Raw genomic sequence first — 18,139 nt, 5'->3', positions numbered from 1 at the left:
CACATCAATAACAGCCTAATAATGGAGAACAATCCTCACAACTCCCAATCTCGACGTGGCTGACTTCCTCCAACAAATGAGCGCCAGTCCACCGCCCACTACACAGGCACAGGATGTAACACGTTTTATCGAGCTGATTTACATCTAAATAAATACGGGCCCAGACGAAACAATGCACGGACCTGAAAGAGGAACCGGCGTCTCTCTTCTGGGCAAACCCAATTTATATTGCCCGATCCGGCCAAGCTGCAGGGCACGATAAGACGGGAGGGACGGCTGAGTTGAAGTTTTGTGCAGGAGTCACCCGGCTCTGGTTAATCGTCATTTTCAGAAGAGAGAACACAAAAAAAACAAAAAACGATGGAGGATATAATGACACTGCAGAAATAAAGAAGCAAGAAATTTAAATAAGTGTAAATGAAGAATCTCCTTCAGGGTTTGTCTGTGAAGGCTGATTTTCTGTGTCAGTAGCTTCACACAAAATCAAAACATACCAGCGGCGTGTTTTACAATAACTTGTCTCCTTGATAACGTGGAAACAATCTCTTCCACCAACTGAGAATATGGTTTGTTCTCACCTCTGAGTCAGAGCGGATGCAAGACGGCAACAGGTATTCACTGCCTTGCTTTCATCGGCTGCTTGAGAATGTTTTCAGGCCTTTTGCAGTTTGCATGTGACAAACGCAAACATCTCCCCCATCGTCTCAGTGGGATCTTTCATTACCTCCTTCAAGTTAGATATGTTTTCTTCTGCATTTGTCGAATGACGCAACGACTAGAGTTGTTATTTTATGGAAAAATAATTTAAACTTAAATAACAGGAGGAAGTGATCGTTCAGAGAGTTACGTGTTCTTGGTAATAAAGACATGTCTGACATCCCACAATGCAAATGGTGGATAGTACTTCATACCTCATGGTAACCATTGGACTACAGGTCAAAATAATGGCTGCATGACTGTCTGTGTGTGTGTGTGTGTGTGTGTGTGTGTGTGTGTGTGTGTGTGTGTGTGTGTGTGTGATACGTTACTTCTTTGTTACTAGGAAATTCATCCGAACCTCTTTCAGTGGAAGAAACTGTATTTTTATCTTCATGGTGAACGTTCCTCTCATTGGATCCTCTCTGCGGCCTCATTTGAGCATCACCCACAAAAATCTTATCAGCCTCTCATCCGGGGCCCCGGGTCGGACAATACGTGTTAATCTCTTCCTTCCAAGAACATGGGGCTGCAGGGTCCTCACAGTCACAACCAATTACTGCCTGCGGGGCGCTGATGCCGGCCAGACGTCCCCGAGCTTAGTGCAACGTCAAACCTGGAAACTACTGAGGCCACCAAACCTTCTTTAGTTATTACACGAGATAGCGTCGTGAATGTTAAGTGAAACCTCATGTGAAACTACTTAATATCTACAATTTAAGTCTCTTTAACAATAGAAATAATAACCAGTTTGATTATTAAATCAAATTATCATGAATTTCTATGGGATGCAGATAAATTCTAATACAACATTAAATGATAATTCTTATATTCAAACTTGGTTTCTTCATTAAGAAGAATGGATCAGGATTTCATTAACTGTCCTGTTTGATGATATTCATAATATGAAATAGAGATATCTCCAGGTTAGTTGGTGTATTCTATGAAACTTCAACCACAGTGGCCTAAAGAGCTAAATGTTTGTGTAAACCTTTGGACGAATCTTCATTCTAAACTCTCCAGGGGTCTATCCATAGCATAGTTTATCAGTCAGGGTCAAGCAGGGATTTGGGCCAGGACCTCAGAGAATGCACTTAGCCAAGGTGGCTGCTGCACCTCTGTTAGCAGGCGCAGGGTGTGGGTCAAGATGGCTGCTATCCGCCCGTCCGGCAGTCTGGACGCTCAGCCGCCACTCGCCCTGTCCGGGAGACGCTCCCAAATCCTCCCACGAGAACTCGGACGTCAAAATAGCGCCGCGTGTCAAAAGGGCGCTCGATATCTCGGCACAGAAATCTGTATGTTTGTGTGGCTGAGGTGTGTGAGGTGATGATAGAGGATCCGTGGTGAAGACGCGTGGGACATGACGGTGACGGACTGGGGTCACCAAGGTCCACGATCAACTGTTCAGACAGAAGGTTCTCACACACTCAATATTTCAATATTTCTGAGTTGAGACTCGAACTCTAGTTTGATTTAAAGCTGCACTAAACAATGTGTCGATATCAACAGTGGATGAAATGACTTGAGCTTCATCGCTGCTAGTTTCAAATCTACAGCCTCAACTTCACTGTGTTGGTTCAACCTCGCTGCTCTCATCACACTCTTTCCCTCTATTCAACTATTCAAAGTGAAGAAGCTCTAAAAATACACACACACAACAAAATGGGTGAAAATCAGCGATGCAAAAAGCAGCTCTGCAGCTTTGAAAGTTATTTAAGAGTCGTCTGATAATTAGAAAATATAAAAAAACAAAGCTGGGTGGATGTCATGTGACTCACTAGCCTCATCAGTCCCTCTATTCCAAGAAGGAGCTTAAATTAGTGTCTGGATCTATGTTGAACATAGAGAGAGAGAGAGAGAAACTCCCTCCTCTGCTCCTCTCAAGGCCAGTGCAGCACAAAGCCTCCTGTCGGACTCTTATATTTTTAGGAAAAGCTATTATTGTTCTGTTGCCTTGTTGCTTGCGTTCCCCCCGGATGTGTTCTCCCCAGACAAGGTCAGAATTCCTGTTTTGATATCATTGTTCTTTTAGCCAGAGAACAGGCCCCTCAGCAGCCCTGCTCTCTGCTCACCGCTTGTTCCCGGTCCTTGTTCCTCTTTCACGGACACAAGCGGATCTGAAATGGCCGAAGTCAAGGAGAAATATTGTGATGGAGAATTCAGCGAAACAAATGGATTTTTTTTAGATAAGATAAGTACTGATCATTTAAAAGATTTAAATAAATTGGAGGGATGCATTCTGGGAACACTGAGGCTTGATGCTATGGGACAGCTGCTGCGGCTCCTCTGTCCTCCTGCTGAGAGGGATTTTAACAAGACAGACCCATTGTCTTCAGCCAAGAATGACCAGAGAATGTGGCAACAACTTGTGTGTGGGTGTGTGTGTGTGTGTGTGTGTGTTATTGGGGTGAGGGGTGGGATGTGTCCTTGTCATTCGCATCACTATGGGAGCACATGCCACCGGAGCTAATTACCTGCCTGAAAGGACCAATTAAAACCCCCTGTAACAGCCCTGAAGAAGATAACCTGAGCTCCACGGAAGGTCTGCGTGTTCGGAGGAGGCTCTGATGAACACGATGATATTTTAGGTATAAAGAAACACAAATTGACTCCGGAGGAATAAAACTTTACAAACCTACAGAGTTTTCTTTGCAGTGACTAAATCCACAAACTCCTCTCCACCACGGGGTGACACAGATCTGATTCTCAGACTGGACGTCTTATTGACAGTATTGTGTGTTGTGAATGTAAAGTTTGGCCTTGAGTTGGGATACATTGTGTTTTGGCTTCAATGCAATCTCTCCCTCTGGACGTGAACGAACACAACTTTAGCTGTGCTGCCTTTATCTTTTTACAGCTGTTGGGGTGACGCTGTCCCAGCTGGACTCTTTTAATCTACATTCAGATAATTACGATCAAACATGGCTGTGGACAAACTTGGGTCAAAGGAAGGGAGGGACAATGGAGGAGAACGACGGCAGACGGAAGGTGTTGGCAGCTTCAGTTGTTGGTTTATTCTCTGTTGAACTCTGAACTTCTTGAAACATGTGACCGTGAATAAAACTGCCCGAACTGTTTATTCTTGAATAACTGTACTATTTTTGTAGATTTTATTTTCTCTCAGTGTTTTCAACACCTTCTTCAACTAACTGGACATTTTTAAACCAAACCAAACAATGTAGACCCAAGAATCGAGCCTTGCGGGACTCCATGTTATATTTCTATGGGAATACTTGTGCTGGTTTACATGCTGACGTATAATCTTTAACACTCTGTATTAAAGTTTAAAGTCTCATTCCTCAGATTATATATTGGAACTAATCCTTTCTATGGGAAGTAAAGTGCATATGTGTTGTCCATGTTCTTTCTTTCCTGGATAAAGAACCTGTGTGTTTGGCAGGTGGTTGTGTTTTTACCTCACCTCCCTCCTGGCTGATGTTGGTGAACGACTCTAACGATGTTACGAAGGAGGAACACTGCTCCTGTGTCTGAGGATAAACGAATTACAACCAGGTCGCCTGAAGCCAAATGTTCCTCTTCACAGAATTAAATCTTCATCAACATCTCAACTCACAGTTACGTTTGTCACTCAGAGAGAAAAAAACGGGGTTTTATTGTACCTCTCATATGTGATGACACGTTTATGATCTTTACACCATAACAACACAAAGCTAAATATAAAACTAACCAGTGGATAGTAAATAAAATCAGATCCATTTTATTGCTCATGTCGTCACTTTTTGCAGGACGGGTTCTGCTTTAGTTTGCATATTTATGTTTTGATTAACACTATTCAGTATTTTCTATAGTTTAACTAGCTTTTCTGTTTTTGTACATGACAAATAAATGTCTTAAATTTCCTTTGAGATAAATAAAGTATCCATCCACCCATATATCCACCCATATATCTTTCTAACCACGTATCTATCCATCTATCATCTATCTATCCATCTATCCATCTATCATCTATCTATCTATCCTTCTATCCGACTTGAGGCCGACGTTTATGGTTGCAGGGGGGAAAAAACCATTACGAGCTGTTGGGTGTTCCCCTCACAGGATGTGGATCATACAAACTTCTTTCATTTTGTCTAATTGATCCATTTTCTGTTCCACTTTGGCAAAAACGCTCTCATGATTTAAACCCTGTATTTTCTATTGAGAGTGAAATTACAATGATGAGGATAACTGCTGCAATTATCATCACAACAGATCATTTAGGAGCCTGTCGTGCCCGGTGGAGACATGTTTATGACTGCGGGGGGGGCGTTTACCATGTTTACTCAACAAAAAAATCTGGTTGACTGCAAACTGTTGGAGGAACTTGTTGAAATGGTGTTAAAACAAATAAATAAAAGCGCTGGAATTATTATTTTTTAATTTGCCAATGTTATAATTAGATAATTGCGTAAGGCGGGATTGAGCTTTTCTCTCAACGGATATAGAAAAGGCACAAACAGGCGATGACTCGTCTACATACCGAACTTTTTACAATTTAGAAGAAACGACCTTCGCTTTAAAGTAGAGGAGGAAGAAATCTAATCCCTGTGTGTGTTGTTGTGTTATGAGCTAATGAATGAGTCGGGTTCACACGTCTAAATGGTGAAAAGTCCCTGAGCGGATCAATTGAAATGAAATTGAGTTGACCCTGCGCTGAGGCCAGGACAGCCAAATGTCGCTCCAGTCAAACTTAACCCCGGCCTGGACACCCTGTGTGTCCTCTGTGGTGTGACAGCAGCCGTGGTTCCCGAGGGGACGGACGGAGAGAACGAGGGAGGAACTCGTCTCCCCTGATGGCTCACTCGAGGGTGACGGTTTGGAAAGTCCACTTTGACCTTTGACGTCAGGGCTTTAGGGACACACACATATCCTGTTTGACCTTTCAGATGACCCCTGCACACTGTCCACGTCAGTCATGTTGTGGTTCTGCTTCAGACGCAGCAGGATCGTGCAAATGTTTGAATTTTATGCCTTTTGTGCAGCGAGATAATCAAAATGTTTAAATCAGACGTGTTTTCTCTGCTCCTACACTCACTCTTGCTTCTGAGAAATAAATTGTGCTCGTACTTGAACACAGAATGAGGGATTACAAGGACGTCCGTGAGAAAACTGAAGCCTTAAAATCGATGAATCATTGTTAAAAACAATCAGACTTACATGATGATTAACTTAAGAGTCTGTCTGAATGACTGTTTATATATTTAAGCGATGCAAATCAGAGAGAACCCATAAATGTTGATGACTGTTTGAGAAACGTGAAAACTTTATTCTATGCAACTATGATTATTGAACAGTTCCCAACTTGAACGCCAGGGTGCTAAGACGAAAAGAAAAAAAAATCTGTTTACTTAATTAACGTATTTTAACCATCGAGAGCCTCTAAAATCCTTCAAATGAAAAACCTGAGAACAATCACTCAACTTATATACACAAAGGTAAACATAGTGATGGGGAATTAACGTAGGGATTCAGTTTTCACTGAGCAGTGAATTGTGTCTAAGACCATAGCACCATCTTAAGTCTGAACACAGAACAGCAAGAGAGGAACTTACTGACGATTCCATTTGATCTCTAATTTACAAGAAATGCTTTCAACAAACGTCATGGAAACACTTAACAACGGTTTAGGTTCTATTATTATTATAAAAAACACATTATTCACATCATCATCATTTTTTTTTGTAGGATTGAGGTGACGAATAGAAACGGCACCCCCCCCCCAAGAAACATGTGACCGGAAAAACTTACATTTTTAATGAAAATGTTGAAAGAGGTTAAAGAGACAGATTTACATTGAGAACAAAGTAACATGACAAGTATTTACATATGTATATGACAGAGCACAGCTGCAGTAACACGCGAGAGAATTGAAGAATGAATTATTCTGCATATTCCAACACCAGAGTATTTCTAACCGACTGTTACGACTTGTTGTAACATACAAGTGAACTGTTAACAGGCGTGTTTGCTTTAAGACGACAGACAGTACCCTGGAAAACAACCACCGCTGCTGCTGCTGCTGCTGCTGCTGCTGCTCTCAACAGAGAAGATGATCATGAATCTTTTTGACGATCTTCGTAAAGAGGTTCTTGGTCGGACTGAACGACGCCACCACCTCTTCAATCTGTTGGATCCTACAAATCATTACAACGACAGATACTCGTTAGCTGTTTTGGCAACTTTAACATCTTTAGCTTCGAGTGAGTGCACGTGTCAGTTTGTGTCTGTCGCACTTACACAGTGCTCCCGATCACGTTGTTGAAGCTCTGGACTTGAACGACACAGAGGTGGTCGATTAAACCGACGGAGAAAACCACCTCAAACTTGGAAAGTTTCTGGAGGCTGCTGAAGACAATGTGCACCCTACAGGAGGAGAACAGAACATGAAGCATCCTTCTGTTTCATGAGCAGTTTAGGGATCATGAAAACAGACTACAACAGTGTCAAGGTAGCGTTTTTGGTTTGAGGCCATTTAGTCTAAACCTGATCCTTCACATATCCTGCATCAAGTGTCTTACTGAGTGTCCACACAGCTGATGTCCAGAATATCCAGTTGGAGACCCCCCCACATCTTCAGCAGACGCAATTCTTCTCCCAGCAGACGACAGCGACTCACCACCAGGCCGACGTCGTGGAGCAGCTGCGTAAATGCAACACAAAGTTTCAGTCCAACTTAACCGTTGTTTCCTCGATTGGAAAAACATTTTTTTGCTCTTTTCGTACAAACCGTTGGCACGTGTCTACTCGTTGGGTACTTCTCCACCCAGGAGGTTTCACTGTCAACATACTGAGAGAGCAGTTTGTGAACGAGGCGGGCGTGGCACCGTGACTTCTCGTCTAGTTGGAAAACAAAATGCAAAAAACAGGTAACAGCCATGTCCTCCATAACGAAATTAAATCAAAAATCATTGCTGATTCACTGATAATAGTAATTACTTGAGTAATGGTAGAAGTTCTCTAAAATAAACACACATACAAAAATCTTCTCCCGACATTATTTTCTGTCTCACCGTTAAGTTGAAGTTTGAAGTTGATGTGAGATATTTTCCTCTCAGACTGATGATCAGGATTGGTTTCTTCAAAATCAAGAAAAAAAGGACAACAAACATTTGTAAATGATGTTTAGTTGTAAATGAAAACACTCAAACCAAAACACTTCATATCTACAGAGTCAAATTATACAAAGAGTTTCGATGGTAAGAAACAGTTTTAATGACAAATTGTGTGCGGACATAATTGATTGAGCTGTGACGATAATCTAAAGTTTCTCTACTATTCAAAACAATTAAGGGCTTTTATCCATTTTCTAATGAAGACCATAATAATCATAATAATAATATTTGTATAAAAAATATCTCACCTTTTGATTTTTCGTACACCAGCTGTAGATGCATGGTCTCATGGAGAAATGTGTAGATGGAGCAGTTCTCCTGCTTCTCTCCAAGCTTCCACTCGTTAACCCTGAAACAAATGATTGTACAAAAAAGTTTTTAACTTTTTAAAATAAAGATAGATCGACAGAAATGAGCTAAATGGGTCATAAATGGACGGCCACTGGAAGATTCTCAGAGGAGAGAAGAAACCTTGTGTTCATTCTGGCTTCTGTATAGTTTATAGACATTATTTTACTGCATCTAGGTTGTACATTCATTCCACCTGTCTTAATTATGTTATCATATATTTTATCCCTTTTACTTCTTCGATTCAGTATTTTTTATTGTTACTAAACATGTAAAAACTTGCCCAAAAACACTCAAACCTACATATGCATCCCGCTGATGTGGCCCTCCAGGTTCCTCGTCTCAGTTTTCAGCCTGTTGAGTTTACTTGAATTCTGCTTCTGCTGCAACTCCAGTTCAGCCATTTGTCTGAAGCAGGTAGAAACAAAAAAAATTAAATAAGAAACACATTTTAATTCAGGTCAAATGCTCTAGAAAAATATGCTCGTCAATATTCTCAACTCACCTTTCATTATCAGCCAAAGCTTCAGTGACTGTCTTCATTTCTGCACAGACACACACAACAAAACTAAATGGTCGATTTAAGATTACAAAACACAAAACAAAAGAGTAAATCAGACGAGCTGGTTACCTTCCTGACGTGATTTCAGACTTGGTTTGCCCTCGAAGCCTTTTTCTTCAACTGCAGCAAGTTCTAAAGGAGACAGACGAGTCAGGAGTTCAGCCGTTTTTCCACCTTCTGCTCTACCTCCACCCTGAAGCTACACGTTCAACCGTTCTCTGGTTTGTCATAGTGCCGTTGTTGATCTGAATTGTTTAGCACATTTATAAAAACTGCACAGGTAAGGAAGCTTCATAAACTGAACGGCCACAGGAACCATCATACCTGCTTCCAACTCACAAATACACTCATCCAGACTTGTTATCATTTCATCTGCTTGCTCGATTGTTCCTCTCAACTTCTGCTGCTCCGTCTGAAAACAAAACGACAGTCACCATCCACGTTTATCACAATCTCCAATGTTGTGCCTCAGTTTGTCTGTGTGAAGAACCTCACCAGATTTGCCTGCACGAGATTTGAGTAGAGGACCTCCTTCATTTCATGTGACAAAGCTTTGCCCGTCTTTCGGAATAAGTTATTTCTCTCTTTCAGCTTTGCACCGAAAGATTTGACCTGTGGATTCAAACAAACAGTGAGAGGTCAAAACCAAAACCTTTTCCTACATCCACACAGCTTTAACTCAAATAATAAAAAAAAAAATACAATTACATGACAAATAGTTCTTGATGTGGAAATCAGGAAAAGTGATATCTCATTAATTTCATCATGATATTCACTCTTTGTAAAGAATTATCAAACAAAAACCTCTTTCTCTGAAGAATTTCTCATCTCGTCCCACAAAGGTTGATTCACCATCTTCAGAGGTTTGTCAAGGTCCTGCAATCGAACCTTCAACCTGTGGACAGAGAACAGGCCTGATTCAGATCCTCAATCTAAATATTTGAGTTTCCAAATGCAGCAAGTCGAGACGGCAGCCAGAAGAGTACGTACCCCTCCACCTTCTCCGTGAGACTCAGGACGTCTGTCTCATACACCGTCTGCTTAGGACGACAGATGTGTCTGTCTTTCAGTGCGTCCATTTCGGTGCGATCTGTGTCTGACAAAATCTGCAAAAACAAAATACAAAGTTACATGACTACATTTATCTGTAAATAATAATAATTTAAAAAAAAAAAGATTTGTAAAATGAATGAAAGATGAACCCACTCTTCCAGGAAGGACACTTTGCCGAGGATTGTGGATGACAAAGTCTATGTTGAAGAGTTTAAAGAACTCTAACACTGTAATGGTGCCGTCCGCCAATTTCTGACATTAAAACATAGAAAAAAGTTCAATAACTGATATTCAGGAATGTGATTCTACTGATATTTTTACTTAATACACATAGACATGTACCTTTTGTGCATCACTTGTGTAGTCTTCCAGCTGAGACTCATACATACTGTGTTTGAAAGCTGAAAAAGACAAATAATTATATAGGAGGAAACAATTATGTCAGAAAAAACCTGGAGAGAGACGAAGCTCTTCACTCTGCGTGAAACGCACTTGACTCAAACGTAGCTTCACATCGGATGCTGGCTGTGTGGCTGCTGCTGGAGCAGTCGGTGGCGTGTGTCGTCATGTTTGGAGCCGCAGTGAGGTTTCCATCATACTCCACAAGATCAGACTGTGATTCCTAAGAAAAACAAGAAACCATATGAACAAGAGGTAAACATGCAAATGAAGGATTTGCAGTAATATTTTTATCTGACTCACCACGTCATTGATGTCACTGGCCTCCTCGGTGGAAGCTTTCAGCCTCTTCTCATCCTCCGTGTCGTTCTCATCATTTGGCATGGCTCTCTTTTTCCCATGGACAGCACTGATGCAGTCCTCTTCAAACACGTCCTCCTCTAAAAGCTCGATGTCGGCCTCCTGCAGATCGCTCGCCCTTTCTGTGATTTTCTTGGGACTCCTCGGGTTCAGGGTTTCTGACGCGTCCTCATAGCTGTCGAGCTCTTCGTCGAATATATCGCTCACATCGTTGTCAACGTTACTCAGTTGTTTAGTGACGTTGACAGTTATGGTCCTTGTGAGCTCTCCTGCACAATTCAGCACTTTTGGATCACTGGGTTTGCTTATCTGAGGGAGTTTCGGCTTAAAGCTTCCCATCGACAGTCTTGACATGAGCTGTTTAGTCTTCAAGTTAAACGGAGTGGCGGCAGCTGGGGCTTCTCCTCCTCGGGTGAGATACTGATCTTGTGTTTTTTCGTCATTACTCTCAAAACTCATTTCGAGTTCAGGCTCCGCGGCAGGCAGGGGTTTGGTTTTGTCTTTTGAGGTTTTGTCCAAGTCGTCGTCAAAATGAGGCAAAGTGGCCGTGCAGCTTTCCAGGACGAAAGCATCGGGAGCCGAGTTTATCATGTGGCTCAATCGCTTCACCTTTGACTGGATGTCGGCTAAACTAATTCGTCTAGACTTCCGTGAACCTAACGCATCCAAGTCTTGGTCAACGGCACTGAGGGAACTTTCCATCTTTTGTGATGAGGCGGTTTCATTTCTCGGTTCGGGTTCCTTCCTGGTCGCGATTTCATACGAGTCAACAGATTCTGGCGAGTTTGTGATTTCCACAGATGCCGCTTCATTGCTCTGTTGTGACTTTGCCTCTGTTTGCTCTGAGTCCTGCGATGAAGAAAAACATTGAGGGAGTTCATCCGTGCAGCTTTGTTCAAAAATGCAGCCGGTTTGAGCTTCGGTCATTTCCATTTCTGTAAAGTCTGTCATGGTTCTATTTTGTGAATTTTCCATGGCAGCATTAGAATTATCCACACCCGGCTTCTGTATCTGAAGATGGTCATTTGTATTGGCACCCTCTAGAGGGCGCTGTCCAGCAGGAGTAACTATTTTCACAGGAGTAACCCACGGGCAACTCATCCTAGAGAGGGAGTTTTTAAATCCATGATCCAGACTGCGTGTTGACAAAGACCTGCCTCTCTTATTCCCAGTTAAATGTGAATCCATTTCTCCTTGGGCGGATGTAATGTTTGTCTCCTGGTGTGGAAGAAGTGAATCTGATGCTGATGTGCTGTCAACATACACAGCGAGGCAGTCGGCCACATTTGTAGCTGCATCATCTGGAGACGACCTCGTAGATTCCTCTTTGCAGTCGTCCTCAGCATCAATCTTGACCTGAGGCATGAAAAAATATATTTTTATGGATTTCTGACCAACACCATGATTCTATTTTTATTAAAACATTTTACTTCATCAGTTCAACTATCAATTAAAACAAAAAAAGTCTTACCCGTCCAACTAACAACTAACTACAGAGAATTTGGTTCAATATTCAGAAAGAAAGTTAAATTTTATTTTATTCATTAAAAAAAAGAATAAATGTTTAAGCTCACCTGAGATCTTTGCATCGTTGTCTTGAACGAAGTCCTCAAAGATTTCTCTACACCTAAATGTGAAAATGAGAGAACAGGAATATCACTTTATTATGATCTCAAAAGTTTAATTATGTTCATCTAATTTTTTAAGATCTGTTATTACCTTCACAATGAGATGATCCATGTAGGTCACTGCTCTTGTGTCCTGACGTCACCTCTCCTTTCTTCAGATTACCACTTTGAGTGTAGAAGTCTTGTGGCGGAAAAAGACACTGAAGAGGATCTTCTGTGATTCCTACAATCCGGCCTGTTTGAGCCTCAGTCATATCCATATCCATGCTGACATCATCCTCGGGGCAGATTGTGCGTCCATCAGATGAGTCTCTCATGTCAGACAAAGGTGCAGACGTCGTTCTCGCAATCACAAGATCAACTCTGGGGACACTATTTAATTCTGGATCCAAACCGTGTGCTGATGAAGATCTGTCTCTCAGTGGACCACGTTTCTCACTTTCTTGTTTCTTCTCAGGAGGAAGAATTGAATCTGATCCTAAATTATTGGCAATATTTACCGTGAGGCACTGGGTCATGTCCATACCTGCATCGTTTACACTGAACCTTATCGTTTTATCTCTGCGAGAAGACAAAGAGCCCAAATGTTTGTGACTGAAGTCAGTGCCGATGTTGACAGTGTGACTTCGTGTCACATCCATACAGGCGTCATCTGCAGAAAACCTCACTGTCCTCTCTCTGTGGTCGTCTTCAGGGTCAGACTTATCCTGGGTGTGAAGAAGAAAACAATAATCAGAATGGCTCACACATCACAAGAACTGTTCATTTGATCAGCTTCATACTTGGCATGTGACGTGTTAAAGGCCCACGGAAGTGCAGTTTAGAATTTGGTGAGATTTAGAAAAGCAATACTTTAGATTTGAAAAAGATTAATAGTATAAACAGGTGACTATTGCACTGCAGCAGTGGTGACTGGGACTCAATGTCAGTGACGTTGTCCATCATGACAACAGCGCATTTACGACAATGGTCTCAACAACCGATTTAGCAGTTTGGGGTTCTGCGTAGAGTCGACTTTCACTGAACTTTGAATAAACAGGTGAACAGCTCTTTGTGCAGAGGCAGCTTCACATAGTTTTCAGCAGGTCTTTACTTGCTGCGGCTCAATTACTGCAGATCACTTATACATTTTCACAAAGAAAGCTGCATCCGGCATAACCACAGAGCAATTCAACTGTCCATTCCAAACTGGCACTGCAATAGTTTCACTTAATTTGAAATACACAGTTTGAGGAGAATATTATGCCCACCGGATGTTGTTGTTCCTTTGTCTTTAAAGATGACTTCAATGAGGTTCCCATACCTAATGTGGAATTAAATAAAAAGCAAATTAGCAAACGCAATCAAAGCTATAATTTCCACATTCAGAAATAATCTGAAATACGGCACAAAATACAGGTTTTATGATACAAAAAACATAGTTTACACCATTGTCTCTGGTACAAATGTTAGTTTTTCTCTAAACAAACTGCAGGGTGGGGGTTTACCTGTACGGTCAGATGACCCCAGTGCTTCACTGCTCTTGTGTCCTGACGTCATCTCTCCTTTCTTCAGATTACCACTTTGAAGGTAGAAGTCTTGAGGCGGAAAAAGACACTGAAGAGGATCTTCTGTTTGTGTGATTCCTAAAATCCGGCCTGTTTGAGCCTCAGTCATATCCATATCCATGCTGACATCATCCTCGGGGCAGATTGTGCGTCCATCAGATGAGTCTCTCACGTCAGACAAAGGTGCAGACGTCGTTCTCGCAATCACAGGATCAACTCTGGGGACACTATCTAATTCTGGATCCAAACCGTGTGCTGATGAAGATCTGTCTCTCAGTGGACCACGTTTCTCACTTTCTTGTTTCTTCTCAGGAGGAAGAATTGAATCTGATCCTAAATTATTGGCAATATTTACCGTGAGGCACTGGGTCATGTCCATACCTGCATCGTTTACACTGAACCTTATCGTTTTATCTCTGCGAGAAGACAAAGAGCCCAAATGTTTGTGACTGAAGTCAGTGCCGATGTTGACAGTGTGACTTCGTGTCACATCCATACAGGCGTCATCTGCAGAAAACCTCACTGTCCTCTCTCTGTGGTCGTCTTCAGGGTCAGACTTATCCTGGGTGTGAAGACCAGCATGTTTCAATGACCCCAGTACTTTACTGTTCTTCTGTCCTGAAGTCATCTCTGCTTTCTTCAGATTTTCACTGTGTGGATACATGTCTCGTGTGGGGAACAGAAACTGAAAAGGATCGTCTGAGCCATCGTTTCCGAAAATGTGGCCTGTTTGAGTTTCAGTCATTTCCATGGTCACGTCAGTATCTGGACAGATCTCGCCCCCATTAGAGGATTCTCTACAGCTCCGGCTTGTATTCAGAGACCAATTTTCTTTGCCTGCATCAGGCATTGGTGTTTTTAACTCACACAAGGATCTGTTCATGTTGACAGTTTTTTGAGAGGATGCTGCAGCCAAGGGTACCACTCTTTCAATCACAGGATTAACACTGGGGACAGTCGGCTTTGAGAGACCTGTGAGGAAGCTCTTAAATCCTGAATCCAAACCTTGTGGGGACACTTGCTGAGGAGCCAATGGACCACGGGCAATGCCAACGGTGTGACTTTGAGTCATGTCCATAAACTCTTCATCTTCAGTGAATCTTTTATCTGTGTATTCGTCTCTGGCATTAAAGTTGACCTAAAGATGAAAAATCACTGTTACCATAAACTCACTGAAAAGTTGCTTTCAAGTGTAATCTTTAACCGGCATAAAAAAAAAACCATACAATTTACACCGATAACTGCGACTCATATTTATATACTTCAAAATCTGATCACTCGGCTCATTTAAACTCCTGATAAAGAATTACTTTCACTCACCTTGCATCTTGGATGAGAAGCATTTAGAGAAGGATTCTTCATGGATGCCATTTCTAAATTTGTAAATAAAAATTTAACAATCTTAGAGATGCAATCATTAGACATAAAAATCTTTTGGGTTTAAGACTTTTGGACTGTGCCTGAATAGACACAGAAACATAAATCCCCAAACATACCTGGCATCTGTTGACTCCTGTCTTCAGACTTGATCAGCATCACTTCCGCTGTTTGTGATTCTCTTTTGTTGGAGTGGGCGTACATGTCTTGTGTGGGGAAAAGACACTGAAATGGATTATCATCATCTGTGACCGCCAGTATGCGTCCCGTTTGAACCTCAGTCAAGTTCATGCTAACATCCACGTCTGGACAGAGTCCATAAGATGATACCTCTGACTTCCTGGGTTTATTGAGTGACTTCTCCATCATGGCTGAAACAGGCGTTGGGAGCAGATTCTCTTTGTCCACATTAGCCTTTTGTGTTTTCATATGAGCTACGGAGTTGTTTGTCTCAACAGTGGCCAAAGAGGAGGGACCACCTGGTTTAGAGAGACTTGCCAGGAAGTTTTCAAAACCTTGATCCAAACTTGAGGAGGATATGTTTCTCTTGACACTTAAATCCTTCTTTCTGCCGGGGAGAAGGGACGCGTTCGTCATGTTCACGGTATGATTTAGGGCAGTATCCATGGATGCATCATCTGCAGGGAACATCACTTTTTTCTCTCCAGTGGGGAAAGCGTCACCGATTTGGAGGGAAGTATCTGCATAACTGGCCAAGATCATAGTTTGACTGTGGGTCATGTCCATGAAGGCATCATCTGTGGAAAACACCACTGTTTTCTCCCCAAAGCCTTCCACTGTGTCGAAGCCGACCTGGTGACGTTAATAACCTTTATGTCAATGAACAACTTCTTACATTGAATCTGTTCAGCATATAATCGTCTTATGATGCATTATAATAACATAATTATGATAATGCTATAAAATGATCTGTAGCTATAGAAAAGCAAAGAAATAGAGGAAAGTGACTTCAAGCCCACCTTATCCTGTTGAGAGGCATGTAGAGGAGCATTCAAGAGGGTTTCCATAGCTAAAGTTGGAGATTTTGATTTAGTAACGTCCATTTAAATTGCAAATATATCTTCAGAGCATTTACTAATTGTTGTCTCAAGTACAAAAAACCCTTACCTGTAGTCTGTGGAATCCCATCTTCAGCAACAACCACCTGGACCCTTGTGTAATAAAATAAGACAAATTTAAAATCATCATCTGAAATACAGCTGAATGGGTAAAGCATGAAAGGACAGAGTCATCTTACCTATTTTGTGCGATTGCCCCTGCTGGAGAATAAAACAGGACAAATATTACAAAGCTGTTTAAATCAAAAATTTGTTGCACAAAAAAAAAAATCAAATAAAAATACAATACATACTTGCTGTCATTAATTCTTGTAAAGGACTCCGACCAGGGGAGGGGTTTTTCACCTCCCTGGAAACATAAAGTATTAATTAGGAATGAAACAGAAGTGTATTTGTAAATCACGATTTAAAAGACTGAAGTGTTGTCTCACTTTGAAAACAGGAGAACATCGTTGGCAGGGGCAAAACTGACTCTTCTTGAATTCCTCTTTTCCACAGGCTTGGCACGTTCAACCTTAAATAAAGTAAAAAAAATAGAATCAAATATTAAATATCCTTAAGGATATTTAAATGCATGATTAAAAGGTTGAAATCTCAAATCAAGCGATCCATTTACCACATTTTCTTGTTGCTCTGGATCCGGGAATCTGGCTGATTTCCGCGGTGCCTTTAAAATCTAAAATACGGTTGAGATTTGTTCAAAAACAAATGAAAACTACACACATTCATCTATAAAATGATTTGTTGTTGCACTCACTGAGGAAATGCGCCGCTTGGAGAATCCACTGCCTTCACTGCAACACAAAACACAGTGAGTGAACTCTAGTGCTCATACATGTGAGGTGAATATCATTATATGGAACGTGAATCCATCCAATAATAGGAGACATCTTAATCCTGGAGGACAGCAAATTATGTTTCTCAATAACATAATTTCACTTACTTTTTCTTTGCAAGTTCCTGGGGCTCCATCTTCAACTGTGAACAGATGAAAATAAGAAATTAACCCAGTATATGATTGCAGTGACCTATTTTCAGTAACATACAGGACTGTGCTTGGCTGTCAAGGAAGGTTTAGATTCTTATCGATCGAAGAACACTAATCGGGACAATGAAATAAATGGTCTTCCTCTGTCAGGGTGAATGTGCATTACTGCAAAACTGAATTTCCCATCACTACTTGACTGACCATCAGTGTCCTATTTATCCTGCAGCATGTAAGACACAGTACAAGGAGCTTCCTTCAGACACAAGGAAAAACAACATCAATCTGAGAAAACATCGAGAAGACAGATTATGAGACAGTTGAGTTCCACAGTAGAACTGAGACATGTTGATCAAGATGCCTGAACCAGAGACCTGGTGCTGTTTAAAGCCCCGAAGGCGACAACATCAAATAGAGATTTTATTTTCCTTTAACTACACTTTAAGAAATGATCACAACAAACTCAACAATGACAATAACTTCCCAGTGTCTGTCATTCACACGTCTGTCTGAGTTTGACTTCAGCTGGACGTTCCTGCAGACCTCTTCAACACACAGTGAATAATGACTTCAGATTATGAATCCAGCTTGACACCAAGAGCGAACTAAACATTAGTGACACTCGCTGGGAAAAGTCTGGAACGCGGATTTAAAGTTATTCCCTTTATGCTAACGTTCCGTGCTAGCTTAGCTCTCACAATACAAACTTGCGGCTCTTACCTCGCGGGGTGCTACGAGCTAATTCCTCCGGCTTCCCCCCCGCGGCTGTAGTAGTAGTTGTTGTTGTTGTGACTCGTTCACGAACTCAGAACTCTTCTCATGTCGCTCGTGTTTCGCTGAACAGAACATTCAGCTGCGAACCGAAGCTAACGTCAACGAGCGACGGAGCTAACGTCTGCAGGTTTGAATTTAGCCGCCTCCGCGCACGCGCAGTCCGCAGCGTCCCAGCCCAGTGACGTCATCCGCTCCTTCTTCCCCCTGCTTGCTTCGTTT

General features: G+C 41.7%; 1 protein-coding gene across 1 annotated transcript; it reads right to left on the bottom strand.

Annotated features, from left to right (window-relative positions):
• Positions 1 to 5,935: 5,935 nt before the first annotated feature.
• knl1 (kinetochore scaffold 1) lies at positions 5,936 to 18,044 on the bottom strand. The gene is made up of 32 exons (XM_069515485.1): positions 17,867 to 18,044; positions 17,105 to 17,139; positions 16,919 to 16,955; positions 16,778 to 16,837; positions 16,593 to 16,675; positions 16,455 to 16,510; positions 16,341 to 16,362; positions 16,211 to 16,254; positions 16,063 to 16,112; positions 15,202 to 15,895; positions 15,026 to 15,078; positions 13,646 to 14,843; positions 13,409 to 13,461; positions 12,250 to 12,865; positions 12,105 to 12,157; positions 10,474 to 11,886; positions 10,264 to 10,393; positions 10,114 to 10,172; positions 9,925 to 10,023; positions 9,709 to 9,824; positions 9,523 to 9,613; positions 9,214 to 9,330; positions 9,043 to 9,130; positions 8,788 to 8,850; positions 8,662 to 8,701; positions 8,460 to 8,564; positions 8,057 to 8,157; positions 7,707 to 7,772; positions 7,424 to 7,533; positions 7,215 to 7,336; positions 6,934 to 7,059; positions 5,936 to 6,830 (listed from the first exon to the last, which is right to left on the bottom strand). The coding sequence occupies exons 2-32, from the start codon at positions 17,131 to 17,133 to the stop codon at positions 6,734 to 6,736; spliced, it is 5,991 nt and encodes a 1,996-aa protein (XP_069371586.1). The 5' UTR covers positions 17,134 to 17,139; positions 17,867 to 18,044; the 3' UTR covers positions 5,936 to 6,733.
• Positions 18,045 to 18,139: the final 95 nt, after the last annotated feature.

The sequence above is a fragment of the Paralichthys olivaceus genome, chromosome 19 (assembly GCF_024713975.1).
Source record: "Paralichthys olivaceus isolate ysfri-2021 chromosome 19, ASM2471397v2, whole genome shotgun sequence".
Lineage (NCBI taxonomy): Eukaryota > Metazoa > Chordata > Actinopteri > Pleuronectiformes > Paralichthyidae > Paralichthys > Paralichthys olivaceus.
Note: the sequence above shows the minus strand (reverse complement) of the source record. Positions and strands in the feature narration are given on the sequence as shown.

Excerpts from the sequence above, each read along its gene's own strand:
- knl1 (XM_069515485.1), bottom strand. The coding sequence starts at position 17,133 with ATGGAGCCCCAGGAACTTGCAAAGAAAAA. Across the intron at positions 16,838-16,918 it reads CCAAGCGGCGCATTTCCTCA|ATTTTAAAGGCACCGCGGAA; the intron begins GTGAGTGCAACA and ends ACCGTATTTTAG. Across the intron at positions 10,394-10,473 it reads CCAGTGACATCAATGACGTG|GAATCACAGTCTGATCTTGT; the intron begins GTGAGTCAGATA and ends TGTTTTTCTTAG.